Source organism: Phaenicophaeus curvirostris, chromosome 4 (assembly GCF_032191515.1).
Source record: "Phaenicophaeus curvirostris isolate KB17595 chromosome 4, BPBGC_Pcur_1.0, whole genome shotgun sequence".
In the NCBI taxonomy this organism is placed as follows: Eukaryota; Metazoa; Chordata; class Aves; order Cuculiformes; family Cuculidae; genus Phaenicophaeus; species Phaenicophaeus curvirostris.
This window is the reverse complement of record NC_091395.1, coordinates 35149258-35165582: the sequence shown is the minus strand read 5'-3', so window position 1 is coordinate 35165582 and position 16325 is coordinate 35149258. Positions and strand designations below refer to the sequence as shown.

The 16325-nt window shown below is 37.8% G+C and overlaps 1 protein-coding gene across 1 annotated transcript in view; it reads left to right on the top strand.

The window, feature by feature from the left end:
* The window catches only part of GALNTL6 (polypeptide N-acetylgalactosaminyltransferase like 6), a 451816-nt gene that overhangs the window by 419279 nt on the left and 16212 nt on the right, over positions 1–16325 (top strand). Inside the window, exon 9 of the mRNA XM_069855784.1 lies at positions 10745–10966. Within this exon, the coding sequence (XP_069711885.1) occupies positions 10745–10966 (222 nt within the window). The remainder of the gene's footprint in view (positions 1–10744; positions 10967–16325) is intronic.

The window sequence follows — 16325 nt, the reverse complement described above, 5'->3', positions numbered from 1 at the left end:
CATTTCTGGGATAAATTTATCAAAGTACGAAAAGTTCTCAGGTTCCCAGGTTCTTTCCAATGCAGTGTTCTAAACTCAAATGTTGCTTTTAGGATACATTGCATCACAGCTGCCAAGAGCACAAGATCTTCTTACAAGCTGGAGAAGTGGGCCTGTGTGAACATCATGAGGTTCAACATGGCCTAGGGCAAGGTCCTACACCTGGTTCTGGGCAATCTGCAGTGTCAGTACAGGATGGGGGATGATGTGATTGAGAACAGCCCTGCGGAGAAGAACTTGAGGGTGCTGATTGATGAGAAGCTTGATATGAGCCAACAATGTGCGCTCGCAGCCCAGAAGGCAAATCATATCCTGGGCTACATGAAAAGAAGAGTGGGCAACAGATCGAAGGAAATGATTCTGCCCCTCTACTCCTCTCTTGTGAGACCTTACCTAGAGTATTGTGTCCAGTTCTGGAATCCTCAACATAAGGATATGGAGCTTTTGGAAGGGGTCCGGAGGAGGCTTACAAGGATGATCAGAGGGCTGGAGCACATCCCACACAAGGACAGGCTGAGAGAGTTGGGCTTGTTCAGCCTGGAGAAGAGAAGGCTCTGAGACCTTATAGCGACTTTCCAGTACCTGAAAGGGGCTACAATAGAGCTGGGGAGGGACTTTTTACAAAGGCTTGTAGTGATAGGACAAGGGGGGATGACTATAAATTTGAGAGGGGCAGGTTTAGACCAGACATAAGGAGGAATTTCTTCACTATGACAGTGGTGAGACACTGGAACAGGTTGTCCAGGGAAGCTGTGGCTGCCCCGTCCCTGGAGGTGTTCAAGGCCAGGTTGGATGGGGCCTTGGGTAACCTGATCTAGTAGGAGGTGTCCCTGCCAATGTCAGGGGCATTGGAACTAGATGTTCTTCAAGGTCCCTTATGACACAAACCGTTCTATGATTGTATGATTCTGTACATTTTAGTGTTTGGGGCTATCTCAATAACTAACCAAGGAGGAGTTTTTGGTCCCTGACCCAGGGCATTTTTACACCTAAAAGTATTTTCTTTCTGTCATCCAAGCCAGGAAAGGAAAAGCAAGCACATATTAATCTTCAGTGTGTCAATCTCTGATACAAAACACTTGTATTTCCAATTAAACTGCCCCAAATGGAGCTGTTGGCAAAAGTAATGCTAGGGGAGTATGCACAGAAGTGGCCTGGATACTTCAGATATCTTTGCATTATCCTCCACATATTATGTTATACACTCCAAAGATTATAGTCTACCCCTTATGAGCATTTTATCTAAAACTTCCCTCCAGTTAAAGAATATAATGAATAACACACTCAAGAATATCTGGAAGTATTACGTCTGCTGCTGCTACTGATGCTACTACTTTTCCTACTAAGTATTTTCCACAAAGTTTTTGCTAAATTATTTTCCATCTTTTGCTATGTAAAGGAGGATGCTGGAGATGCAGTTCATAAAGAAATGAGGCCTAGGAAGCCATGTGATTGTATAAATGATTGCAGGAGCCCATTCTTTAATGAAGAAATAATTTCTTTTTGTGTAGATACTCCATTAGAGAATGACAGATTTTCCACCCTATCCCACAGCAGCAGCACAAAGGATATGGAGACTGGAGTCAGGAAGCAGATGGAAGTTCTAGACTGACTCAGGCATAGCTTAAATCATGCCTTTCAAGCTATTTCATTTAATGTTTGCCCTTAACAACAAATACTTAAAGTGAGCATTTGACCTTCCCTTGGGATTTCACCTCTATATCTTTTCGCAGCAAGTTTCAACATGCAGTTTCAGCTGGCTGCATAATGCCTGACCAATCTAGATGTTTTTTTAAAGAGCTGTGACCTAGCATGAGGATCACATACACTTTAGTAAATGAAAGACTTGTCAAAAATGCTGTTCTGCCTCCCCATGACTAAATAACAATTAGTGTACCACACACAACAGTATGTATTGTGACATAAATTTTCATATCCCCCTTATCATATTTCTTGCCTTCTTATCAATCACTCAAGACCTGCAAGGCCTTATGCATATTTTTTTCTGATACACATCCCATAAATTGAAAAAACATCCACATGTGAAATGCTCTGTGAGTAAAACTGTTTGGTGGTACAGGACAAAAGTAAAGCAAGCTGTAAACATGAGTATTAGATTTAAAAAACAGACCGTGACTACTAAATGTAGATAGAAAAGCTGAATATTTTTTCCTGGAGATATCTTAAGATGTTGCTGCTTGCCAAATGCTGTCAATGTCCAATTTACAGGTAATTGCACATAAAGCAAGATTAATGGACATGCGGATGTCAACACTGATTCCACATTATAATGTGGAAGCACCTCATAATTGTTCATTCATTCCAAACCTGTCAACTCTGCACAAAACTGAAGCAATAATAACCAGTTTTGCCTGTTTGTTTTAGGTACAACATATAGAGTGAGCAAATTCTCAAAACTTAGAGTCCTGTGCAAGATCTTGTCCTATTAAAACTTCTGAATTGTTTTACTGGATTATTTAGTTGCTTTGTGGTGCTTGACTCTTGATTCATTTTTAAGAATTCTAGCTATTTTCTTTTAGCTAGTTACCTTTGAAATTAGACTTAAAAATATTAAGAGCCATTAGAGCCATTTATTGTAGGTGTATCCCAGTTCATTATTTACTGTATTTATTTTCCTGTTTGGGGGGAGATTTTTTTTTTCTATTCATGATTTTATAAAAGCCATAAGAAATTTATGAATAAAAGCTCACTGTTCCATAGGATATGCAGAGATAAACTCACAACTTCAAAATATATCTAGAGATTTTTTTTTTGTTTGCAGGTATTTTACACAGAATTTTAGCATTAACTACAGAACATTAGAGCATTAGGCCTTTCTGAAGGAAAGGACAATCACACTGAAGTTCAAGTTTGGATCCTAACAGAGCAGCATGATGAATCCTAACCTTAAGTTGAATTCCTCCCTGCACACCAGGACGTGGGATCCCAGAGCACAGTGATCCTGTGACCCAGCAGGCACAAGCACGATGACATTTGCCTCATTACACAGTGTTGCTGAGTTGGAACTTGCACAAGTTTGGGTTCAGGAATCAGCTAATAAAGGTGGGTTCAGATTCCCACCTGAACCATTTATGCAGCCTTTTTGTGTAGCTTCAAAAGGGATCTATAAAGAAAACATCAGTAGCTATGCCATCTGGTGCTGTGACCACATTTGCATTTTTCACAGAGATTCCTTTAATATTGTAACAGTTTATGGTTTTGTTTGGTTTTTTCCAGCTGCAAATAATGTTTAGTGTTTTCTTAAAGCAGCTTCTGAATTTTTCTTTTCAGTTTCCAGCCAAGTTAAAGAACAAGGAGAACTGGTTAGATAATGGCTATATTTTCACATGACCAGAGTGCAAACTGACTGATGTGGCATGTTGTTAAGGAAGCACTGCTGGCACTTCTGCAGTCACCTCTTTAGCACAAGACTGTAGCACAAAGTCAGTTATGTTTCAGCAGTTACAGTAAGCAGCTGAAACGTCACCTTAGAATAAGCAAATTATTTAGGAATCAAGAATCACCTTCTTGCAACAACACAGCTATAGCTTATAATAATAATGATGACTATACAATACAGCTTTTAAGTTTACATTCTAACTTTTTTCATTTAACACATTTAGAAATTCATCATTAAAATTAACTAACCATCTCAAACAGAGCACTTTCCAAATCTTTAAATTAATATCTCCTAATTCTTGAATACAAAAAAGTCAAAGTAATTTTTTATATGCTAATTTTTTATATTTTCTCCAATCTGAATAGAAGTTTTGTTCTTAAGATGATAAATGCTACAGGACAGATAGCTTAGCTATTGAAAAGGAATACAAAGAAAATGTAGGACTAGATGTTTCTGGGCAACATCATCAAAGCAGTGGTAGCTGCTTTCCAGGATTCATTCAATAGACCAGCACTGCAACTCAAGTTACATACCTAAACAAATCTATTTTGAAACAAATACCTGAATCTTTCTTCCAAGTTTAGCTGCAGAGGTGCCCTATAGTCTATAGGTGGGCTATACAGCGAGCATAGAAGTAGCCAACAGATCTGTAGAGATGTTGTTACGCTGTCACTGCTTTCTGCAGCTCCTGCAGAGACTTGCGGCCGAAGAGCTGTGAGCAGGCAGCATCCTCACGGGATACCATGCCCATCCCTGCCTCCCAAACCTGGCAGCCTGGCCTCAAGTGAGCCAGAGAGCACAGATGTAGCCTCCAGTGACTGGGCTGCTTTTTGGCAGGGAAGGAGGGTCACTTTTTTCAAATGTGTAGATCTTAAATTCTTTTGCGGTGGAGTTACAAACCTTTATAGAGAGAATGAAATCCCGGCTGCTTTCAGATGGCATCTGTGAAATTTCAGGTATTTGCAGGCTACAAGCTAAGGATAAATAGTTTCTTGCTTCTCTGCCAGCTGTGCTAACTCTCACAAGAGTTATTTATATACATCATCAGCTTTGCCGCCTAGTTAGCATGCTCTCTTCCATGGAGAAGCATTTCTTTTATGCCTGTAGACATCTCTGGTTTTGGTTGGGGTTTTCTACACAAATATGAACCATTGCTAGAATAAAACCATTAAGTTTTAAACACAGTTCAGTTTAAAGGACCAAAATAAGATACCCAAGAGAGGGAAAAATTCTAGCACTATAATTGAAAGGGAGATAGGCAAGAAAGGCAAAAGGAATGAAACACCCATTTAGACTTAGCTAGAAATCTTTCGTATGTTTTCATATTTCCCCTGTAGAAATAAAGGGAAATGAGAATGGTTGTGTTCCCACACTGAAGGAGGGACCTTTGCATGAAGTTGAGGATACTGTTTTTCTCCTTGTGGATACTTGGCAGTTTTGTACCCTGCTGCCCCTGTTATATTATCCATACTTGTTGGATAGGCTCGTCCAGTCATACTTTGTTCTCCTCCTTTGTGATTATTATGCTATATTTATGCTACCCATATTCCAGAGGAACATAAAGCATAGTTGTCTTGTCTGGCTGGATCCTGATGCACTTTTTAAATACATTTTACATGTAGCAAACTGCATATTATATTATTTCCAGCCAAATGAAATATAGCTGCTTCCATAAATATACAGGGAACCCATTCTGAAGTAGTACTAACACTGTGCTTCACAAAACAAACAATAAAAGACATTTAAATGAGGAGGAGGATGTAGATGTAATGAAAATAACCCCACTGGAATTTTACTAGGAAAGAAAAGACATTAACAGGACAGTTGTTGCAAAGACTGTTGTGTTATTTTTAGCAAATAAACAGTCATATCCTCTCTTATATTTCAGAACTGAAATACAGTCAGACATGACTTGTATTTGATTGGTGTAATTGAAAGTTATTTTTGATGTCCTTGCTGATGTGAGAAATGACTATCATGACAAATAAGATTACACTAGCTGGTGACATTCAGTTTTCTGGAAAACGTTCAGATTAAATGTAGGACAACAGCAACTCATTACAGGATCCAAATGTTCCTGCAGTAGTTTAATATTGACAAAAGTAAAGTCTGTGGATTGAGGTCAGGGTTGGTTTCATGTGAAGTGTGAGATAGGCACAAAAGCAGAAAAAACAGGTTATGCAGGTGAAATGGAACAAATAATGAAACCATTGTGCTGCTTTAGTGCCACTGGATAACAAAAATCTACTTTAGAACATCTAGAGAAACTGAAAACAGGAATTACATTTCTATATTATCTGCTGCACCTAGAATGTCAGTAGGAAAAGAAGCGACTATAGGGTGGAGTTGAGCGGCCTCCCAGTGCATGGTACTGTGCAGCAAGTACTCTCTGATCTGTGCTGTTATTGCAAGCCAGCACACCAGGCCCTTTTTCACTAGGGAACAATCTAGTTAGCCTTCATTAGAGGGAATATTTATGAATCTGTCCTTAGCCACATCCCTGCCTTGCTCTACTTTTCCATTCTCATGGTCAGTGTCTACTTTCTTCTCTGTATTTGTTTGAGTAATATCATGTCTCTTGAAAATGACAGACGATCTTACATACTTAAAAAGAAAGGGCAGTCGTTTGATCAGAGAGATTTATCTTCCCTAGTTTGAAGAAAGTGAAAGGGACAAAATGGTCCATGAAAAATTTCTTTTTTTCAAGTGGAGAGGTCCTCATTTATCTCTCTCTTTCTCCAGTCAAGCTGATTGAAACTCTTTTATTGAAGTCCAGGTATCAGTGACATTGAAACTTACAGTCTCATAAACTGCTTCTGAGTAAAAATACAAAACAAAGTCACAGTCTTAAATGCGTGACTTAAAGAAAACTTGTCCAAAGTTGAGCCCAAAGGTAAAAGTATTTGCCAGGGAGTAAAATTGTAACAGTGACACAAAACTTAATTATAGCAAGAAGGCGTGTATGGACAACTGATGACAGCAGATGAGTCAGTCTCACTATGGTTGCCATCACTTTTGTATGCATTTCACAGCTTGCTGGTGACAGCTGTCACAACCTTACATATAGAAATAAGCATCTATTGAAATATCATTGGGCCTTATTTATCTTTATACAGAATTTTTTCACTGAAAATGACAAGAAAGAGAACTAATTATCATTGGTCTATCATGGGTAGGTCCTGAGAAGCTCCTCAGATGTCCATCAAGAGTCCCTGTGACTTACTTACATTATGTGTCAATGTGTGTAACTGATTAACATGGAAATTATTTTCCTGTAATTGTTTCTATTTAATTTTTATTTTTCCTTTTTTTCTATTAAAAGACCAGTGTAAGCAATCTGGACATCTGTAATGATGTTTGATAACCAAGCTAAACTACAGCAGTTTTCACCTGTAGAATTCATAGAATCATAAAATAGTTCAGGTTAGAAGCAACCTTAAAGATCATCTAGTTCCAACCCCCCTGCCATGGGCAGGGACACCTCCCACTAGACCAGGCTGCCCAAGGCCACATCCAACCTGATCTTGAACACCTCCAGGGATGGGGCATATTTAATTTTTCCTTTCTATATGCATTTAGATGAGGTGTTCAGATTGTATCCAAGCAAGTATGATCTACCATGAAGATATCACAAAACTGATTCTTCTCATTGATAGGTGTATTTGATGCCATTTGAGAAACTGCTATTTAACTTCTTTTTAAGATTACACAAAGAGTAACATAGAACGAAGTCAAAATCTCTTACTTTGTTTTATATTCTTTATAGATTAGCTTCACTGTGAGACTAGACTGCTTAAATGATGCTATAAGACACTCTCAAAGTGACACTTGATCTGGTAGACTCTTAAACTTGACTTGTAATTTCTGGGGCAGTATACACGCGCGCATAGTAAAGACCCAACAAGGTCTAACTGCTTAGCACCTATTTTACAGTTACACTCTGCTAAGATTTGGTAGCAATTCATAACCATCACCACTATGTTGGCGTGCTTAGATTGTATGTAGCCTTGCCTAAGGCTCAGGCAGGGAGAACATGGCTGTCTCCTTTTCTGCATCATGTCAGACATTCACCCAGACTGTGGGAATGGCAACTCTGAGACTCATAAAGGACTTGAAATGACATCTTTACCTTACAGTAAGTTACTTGATTGGTAGGCCTTAAAGTGTTCAGAGATGAGCACTTTCATTTCGGTTGTGTTCCTTTACCTTTCTGTTGTGAGAAATTTGCAGAGAAGAGCTCTGTTCCTAGGAGGTTTTTTGCACAGGGCATCTTTTCATGGTGTTAGACAGCCACGGAACTAGGATTTTCAACTTATCTGAACTCACCTAATCTTGGACAGCCTTAATTTTTGCATCAGGATCATGCTAGGTTAGCACATTCTAAATAGGAATATTAAATGATATTTGCCTTCATTGTGCAAGGTTGCACCAGACTAGCTTTCAGGACTGCAGCTCTACCTGACTGCATTCCATTTGAGTATGGAGATTAACTGCAGTTTGAAGTTCTACTACTTGTAAATGTTTATGTTAAAAGATAGTGTGGTGATAACTGAGCTGGCATAGTGATGATGAGCATAAGAAGCCCATGCTAACTGAAGTCAACAAACCTTTTTAAAACATCACTGTTTGGATGCTGAGTGCTTGCTTCCTAGTAACAGGCAACTTCAGAAAGGGCTTCCCACTACTCCAAGACAGAGATTTCCTTGCAGTTGTGTTCATGAACAGTCTGGAGATTTAGAGGTAGCTAATCAAGAGTTTTTATTTTAAAATGGGAGCCTGTTGAAATTCAAAGGGCTGACTCATGGAGTTCACTTTATGACAGGAATGTATAAACATACTAAGATTAATATAAAAGTTCAATACAGGATCTGGAAAGATTTGGAAAGATTTTTAGCAGACAATAAAAAGAACGATCTTGGAAGAACTGGGGAATAATTTTCCAAATCGATGTGTCTGAAGTGCCTTACCTGGTACTTGGGGAATGGTGGGAAGAACTGAATTATTATTTTTTTTTAATGCGATGTTTTGGTGGGTTTATGCACACACACAAAACCTAAACAGTGATAAAGGACCTATTGGAAAACAAAGAGGTTTTGACTGTTGAATGAGAATTTTCATCTAAAGCAGAATGTGGTTCTCTTAGTGCAGCCAAACAACTAAGACAAAACTCTAGCAGAGACTATTCTTAATATTGATGCAGTAAGCTGCTGCTGGAGTTACTTTGAATTTTTCATTCCTAAGAGAATTTTTTTACTGTCCTATTGTTGAACGATTCTTTCTACAGTATGATTTTTAAATATGAAAATATCACTGTCAGATAAGGTAATAAGTCAAAAAATAGTGTGATATTTTCTAGAACAGTCTTAATCTGTATTTGCATTGCAGTAAATGAGATATACAGCATTGCAGTGCAAATTGTGCTAGAAAGATCACACCTCTTTTTATCATTTTGGCGTTTTAGCTTAATGAGGTTAATCATGTTTTGGTTTCATCTACAAAGTCTCATCACATAGGTCTTTAACTTGTCGGGAGATTTCTGTATTACAAGGTTAAAGACCAGAAAGGTGTGATTGTCATTTAGATGTTGTTCTTGTATTTGTTCTGGTTTTCTTTGTCCTACCCAGTTCCTGTATTTTTAATTCTAATTTCTTCTAAAGTAATTCAGGTTTTTGTTAAATTACAACATCGACCTTGTGTGGGGCACAAGCCATTTTTAATAGGTATATGAGTGTTATGATTTCTTATACTGTTCTATTTTACTTGCTTTATCCCTGCAGGCTTTAACATATTTGCTTCACAGAGAGAAAGCACATAGAAACTTATCTTGCAGTGTCAGCTAGAAGTATTTTATTTGTTCTATATCTTGCTGTCTTTGTGATCAGATAAGCCTTATTAATTCAGAGATATTTAGTTTGCATGGATTAATAAAATTCAGGAAAGGAATTTTCAAATTAATCATGAAAGCAAATCAGAGTATGAGTCAGGCTTACTTAAATGCACAGAGTGTTCTGAGAAGAAATATTACCTTATGTTGATGATAATCAGATGTATGTTGTACTCCAGCTTATTACAGAGCAAATCTCAGCATTTTGCAGCTAGTGTTCTATAAAAAGAATATTACAAAACTCGATGGTCTTCTTTTTACAAACAAAGCAATAAGAACATCCTAGCATCTCAGTGTCATCCAGTGAGATGTTGCTTTGTTGGTGGGATAAGAGGCTATTGGACAGATGTGGAAATGCAGAATAGACTAAGCCTGTACTCCACTACAACATCTGCATATAAATTTGTGTGGATTAAGTTGCAAAAGGGATTTTAAAAACAAACAAAAATATGGAAAATATTGACCCTAGCCTGTTTAGACTCTGTAGTGCTAAATATAAATAAAATATAACTCCTCGATCTCCTCTATTCAGGATTTCTTACTAGTCTTATTTATTTTATAATTTGAGTTAGCTGATTCTAATTTGAATATAATCTTATGCAACAAAATAGGAAATTTTGTTTCCTGTAAAATACCAATGAAAATAAACTTTGTGGGACCTACGCCAGAACTGGGTTCCGTGGAACAGAAATAGTCTTAGATATGTGTGAGTGTAGAAATCCACAACTTGCCATACCTATCCTTTGCCTCAGCTCTAATCAGCTCTACTTCAGGATATAAGCTGTGCCTTTGCATAGACTTGCTAGCACGCCGACACCACAAAGCTTTCAGTCCAAAGCTAGTGCAAAACCAACTGTGAGGTGGCACAAAGCAAGCTCATGATTGTTTGCTCCATACATTGTTGTGTAACACTTGACCCTAAACTTTAGGTAAGTATTACCAGATGACAGTATCATGACAGTTGAAAATTCAGATGCCATTCAAATGCAAACTGAAATACATTGGAAGGAATAATTTGACCCATTAATGCATGGTAATAAGTTCTGAACTAACAGGAAAAAACATAGGTACCAATGTGAAAAGCTGCAAGAAAATTTCTGTCCAACATCCATCATTAGTCAAAAAGCATGTGAAGATGCAGAAAGAATATGAAGGAAAATAAGATGTTCAACAGACGGAGGACCATTTCTTACAGACTCAGTAGGAAAGCAGAATATGTTAATACTCTGTAATGTTTGTTGCTATACTGAAGACAGCATATATTTCCCAGTAATTTTCCATGTTTTAAGACAGAGAAATTAGACCAGTTAAGCTCAAAAATTTTGTGGCCTATTGAAGTGGGTTTACTTAATTCTTCCCATTAGAAATATCATTCCTTCGAAGCATGAAGAAATTATTAATTACATTTTTCTGCTGCACAGAACCTGAAGCGTGTGGCAGAGACATGGATGGATGAGTTTGCAGAGTATATTTACCAGCGACGGCCTGAGTACAGACACCTTTCAACCGGTGATATCTCTGCCCAGAAGGAACTTCGCAAGCACCTTAAATGTAAAGACTTCAAGTGGTTCATGGCTGCAGTGGCTTGGGATGTTCCCAAATATTACCCTCCCGTAGAGCCTCCACCTGCTGCCTGGGGAGAGGTGAGAAGTACACAAATTAGATCAAATTTAAATGAGTCAAACATTTTACATTAGATTTAGCCTCTGTGATAAGTAATATTATTAAGGGATTTCACAGTGATTGGAAATATCTCTGGAATAGCCCTTAAAATGAGAAAGTGTCATGTCTTAGAACTAACATTGTCCCTTTTATAATTCATTACAATTTTGTGTCTACGGGCCATAAGATGCATGCACAATGAGGACAAGAATGTGAAAAAGATATGTAGTGGTCATTATTGCATATCACAAGATGATTTGAGATGCTGGAAATCACCTTAGTCAAAAGGAAGTCTGAAGTCAAAACCATAAAGTTTCTTCTGTCTTTGATACTGCTGCCCACACTTTGTGGGATTAATACATACCAAGATTTAAGGAGTTTATCAATAGAAGTCAGACTGGATTGGAATGCTAGGACTGCTACTGTGATCTTCCTTCACCATCTTCTACATGTACACATGTGCATCCTTGGAGGACTGCGATTGTGAGAGCTGTATTTTCTCTGGCCAGCTGAACCATCTAAGGGGTCTAAGTGAAAGAGATTTTGATTCAAGTATTCATTCTTTTCACGCCAATATTAAAATATACTCTTTGCATAAAAGCAACATTTATTATAAGTAAATCCGAGATCATAGTAGTGGTATAAAATCCTTACCTTAAAAGCATTTATAGAGTTCTTAGGAAGGCAGTTAAGACCAAAGGCTTTCTATTTACTCTAAGGTGTACTTTCTCTAAAACAGCAAGAGAAGTTTCAGCACTACTACTCTATTTTTTTCCAAGACTGTCATATTCCTGTGAAGTTTTAATTAATTTGTTGGCACTTGCAAGGAATTTGAACAAACTTGAAGGTCAATGGCTGTCATAATTAGAAGCTGAAAAAGGAAAACAGACTGTGTGCTATTGCGTTGTAAGAATCAAGCAGCTCTAGAAACTTTGCTGATTATACACGCCAGAAGTCTGTGCCAAGACTGACTGTCACTTAGTACCGTCTCTGCTTCCACTTGGAATGACTTTTCATCTGCCTGCCTATGCCAGTCTGAGAAAGAATAAACAATAAGGTACTCAGACAATTTTTGGCTCCAGTATTTTGATATCTAGCTAGTAAAACCATGTGTTGTGAAAGCAGACATCTCATAAACACCCTCTGCACAACTCTTCTTTTTTGGCAAACACATTTATTTAAAATCTGACTCTTATATTTCTTGACAAAATCTCTTCATGATGGAAAAGACGGAAATTTACAGAACAAAAAGCAATAATCTTCACTACACTTGTCATGGCCTTATCTATTCTGCTTGTTCATGCCTTTTGTCCTTTATAGCTGACAGGGCATACATTCCCTTTATATTCTGTCCTGCCTTGTAACATCCGAAATATGTGCAGTAAAGCGATGTAATAGTGAATCCAGACAAACTAAGGTTAGTGAGACTGTCATTTCCGCGTCTGGATGAGATAACTGTACTCTTTCCTCTCCCACCATGGCAAAAAGGAAAGTTTTCAATTAGGTTTTGTCCCTACTCTTCTGAATATATTGGGAAGTATGTTAACAGTGGAAAAACAGTAATACCAACCCTATTCTCTTTCTAAGACAGAATGATTTATTTGTAATGTGTATTTGAAATTCTACTAAAAGAAGTTAAAACAATTGCTGCATTAGGTGAGATTTCAACAGCAAATGTTTACTTAAAAAATACTCATCAATCTATGAGCTGTGACCCAGCATGAATATATTGTGTGAATATCACCATTTCCAACAGTATCTTTGAAAACACATTTTACCTTAAATCAATCCTTTTTACCTTAAATCAATCAAATAATATCAGCCATTGTCATTTATTGTAGACTTCATGAGTCCTGTGGTCAAGGTGATGTGAAAAAAGATGATTTTTGTACTCAGTCAAATAGGAAGTATTTAAGCTTTTTTTTGTTTGCTGCTATATGAACTTGTTATTTGATGATTTAATACACAGCAAGTCTCTTAGTCACTGCAGCAGCGCTAAGCTGTAGAACCTGAAAATACACCTTTCTCAGTCCTGAACTTGAGGATTTTAAAGAATTGTTCTACAGCGCTGACATGAAAATGTCACCCATGATGTTAAGTCAAGTAGCACATTTGGGAAAGGATTAAAGCCTAAGAAGTCACTAACTTCTCTTTTGATTACTATCTTTTTTTAACCTGTCATCCTCATACTATTAGTCAGTCAATCTCAGTCCAAGTGTCACACATCCATTGTACAATAGTGACATAGCCAGCTGTTCCTCACACTGCACAGACCAAGTGCTGCACAGCTAGGCTGTTCAAATTCTTTCATTGGCATCAGTGTTGCACTGAATAACAGAATCCCCTGTTACTTCAGTGAGGTCTTGACTTCTTTTAACTTTGACTTTTCCCTTTATGGCTCACACAAGGGATACATACTTTTAAAGCTACTGCATATCAGTTGACAGGAAAATGTCTTCTAAGAGCTACAGACATATTTTCTTTGAGTAATTAAATCATATGTATGAAAAAAAAAAGTGATAGCACCAAGCTGCCTCTCTTATTGCTCTATTGTGTCATCTTAAGGATAGTCCGAGCACCATCTCTACAGTTATCATTCTAACAGATGACCATACATAAAGTTGTCTTTAGATTGCTATGCCTTCCCACTTTTGGCTTTTGGTGCAGACATCTTCCTTCTTGCAGGGTAGCTCCCAGGACTTCTGGGAGTGCTTTTGCCTCTCTAACTTGCCCCTCTCTTCTCCCAGGAAGGCTGAAGTGACCCTGGGTGACAGCCTGGCTCCAGTGCAGGCAGGGCAAGGCTGCTGGATACAAGGCAACATTCACTACCTCAACAGCAAATCTTGCAGGAACTCATTTGCCTGAGAACAAAGTTGTAGAGTTTTGGTATTATCAAAGAAAATTTGTCAAGATAACTGCTGGACCCTGGAGAGTTTTAGTTGCTCTATGTAATTTCTTTTACAGCCTAAAATACTTTGTCTTAACAGGAAGGGGGAAATTCACTTTGCTTAAAATTGTAGAGGTGTGAGGGTACATTGTCTTGTTTTTTCTCTTCATTTGACATGGAGCATGCAAGTGCATCATTACACCACATTGTTCAAAAATCTCAAAATTAATCCTAGCAGGCTGTATTGATGGCTTGCAACCCTTCATTTTCTTCAGAAAACTGTAATCTTCTGACAAGGAGATTATCGTGGTAATCAACACATCCATTGCTTTCCAGTTTGTTTGTTCCTTTCTTGATATCCATCAAAAAATATGTTCTTTATAAGGACTACAGGGCCCTTATCTTTGTATCTATGTCCCAATGTGCATTAGGATGGCATTTCAAAAACTATACATGTGTCATGACTTTCATATAGTGCCCTATGCTTTTTTTGGAATATGTTTAATTCTGAAAAAGCCTTTAAGATGATCACTAACCACCCTTAATAGTCCATACAGACTCCTTAAAAGCATGTTCTTCCATACACTTATCTGTGTGTACTAATGACAGCAATTAAGGCCCAGCAAATACATGTTGTATGTAGCAACTCAGTGCCCTACCTGCATGTGTGATAAAACCTCCTGTGCACCTCCATCTCTAAAGTTGCACATATATGAATGTTAGAAAAGTGAGTGTATTGGCAGTACTCACTCTTCTTTGCTAGTTGTAATTTATAAGCTTAAAAATTCAAAATCCATTGTGCAATGTGACTGGAGACAAGGCAGTTCAAATGCTTGTTGATGTATAAATGAGAAAAAATCCTCTCCTTACTGTGCTTCCACTTTTCTCACTCCTTCCATGAAAACATCTTAAGGGATTTGCAGGCGGTGTGGTACTCAGCAGAACATGCCCTGTGGCTCTGGCAGCACACGATGGCTCAGTTTAACTTCCAGCAACTGCAAAGGCCACACAGAAACACCAGAGAACAAAAGCATAGACTTGACTGAAATGCCTGTGTTGCAAAAAGAGAATGAAGAACAAACCGCAGACCCTCTGCAGTTGAAAGGAAGGATAAAACAGAGACACACACAAAATCATGACTAACATGTAAGCTGCAACAAACCAGAGGAAAAACTAACTCAAGGAAACCTTTCAGGGGGAGAGGAGAAAGCAGGGGAAGTAAAAGAACAGAGAAGACAGATTCCAGTAGTGAAGGAACTAAATGTAGCTTCAGCTCAAACCTTTTCCACAAACGCATCGAATGCATTTACCATATAGTCCAAATAACTGAGAATGTCATGGAACAATGCCATCAAGACAAAATTCTGAAAGCCTTTTCATCCAATAAGCCTTCACTGGATGTGGAGTGTATTCACTGTCATTTTACAATTCTGAATCACATAAATATATCCCAGTTATTAATGGCAGTTGTTAACAGCTCCATTTTAATTAGCTTACATGCTCTAAGAACAGAACTGATGTATCATTTAATTCTATATTAGGCCAATAATCCTTTTTTTATACAATGTAAGTTTAAGTGCCCTGAGAAATGGTTGAAAACACTCAAAAAATTATACTTAGGGTAGCTACTTAACATGAAACTTTAAAAATATTTTCCCCTCATCATTATTTCCTGTCTCTCTTGCTTGGTGATGTGAAAATGAAAGCAGAGGTGTTGAGAACTTATTACTTAACTTAACCTCCCTTTTTTCTGTTAATGTAACTCTCTGTACTGTGGGACTCAATGCTGGGTTTCTGCATCTGGTTGCGTGTATGAAATGCTAGTGGTTTACCTCATCTATAGCAAAATTTTTTGTATGAAAGCAAGGAAAAAAAAACCTAGAACTAGGCTTGTCCAAGTTTTAGAATACTCCTCTGAGCACTGGTGACAGTTCAAAGTTCTGGGAGCCAATTACTCAAACTGATGCTCCCATCATTCGCCTGATCTGCTCTTTTCAAGGCTAAACAAATGCAACTCCTAAAACCTTTCCAGAAAGTGACATTTTTTGCATTTTCCCCATTTCCTTTTGCTTTCCCATCAGTCTAAATCTTTTGTAGAACATGGTGAATAGACTCAATTCCAGTTCTCCAGAATCAGAAAAAGAGCAGAGTAGGATGAGGATTGCCCCTCCTTGCAGCGTTTTGTGCTACGCTGAGAAGCTTTTCATCCTTTTTTTTTGGAGGGTGTGAGGTATGTAGTATTTAAGAATGGCAATGTTTACGTTTGTGTAGTGTAATATAACAGCAATGGTGATTTCGAAGATATTTTCCATGAAAAACTACAACTGTCAACTGGACGGCATCTCTATTTGGCATTTAGATGTTTGGGATTTTTTAAAATAACAATGAAAATAGTGGCTAGAATGTCAAAATGTACACCTGCTTCTTTCTCTATATCAGACTAGATATGAGAA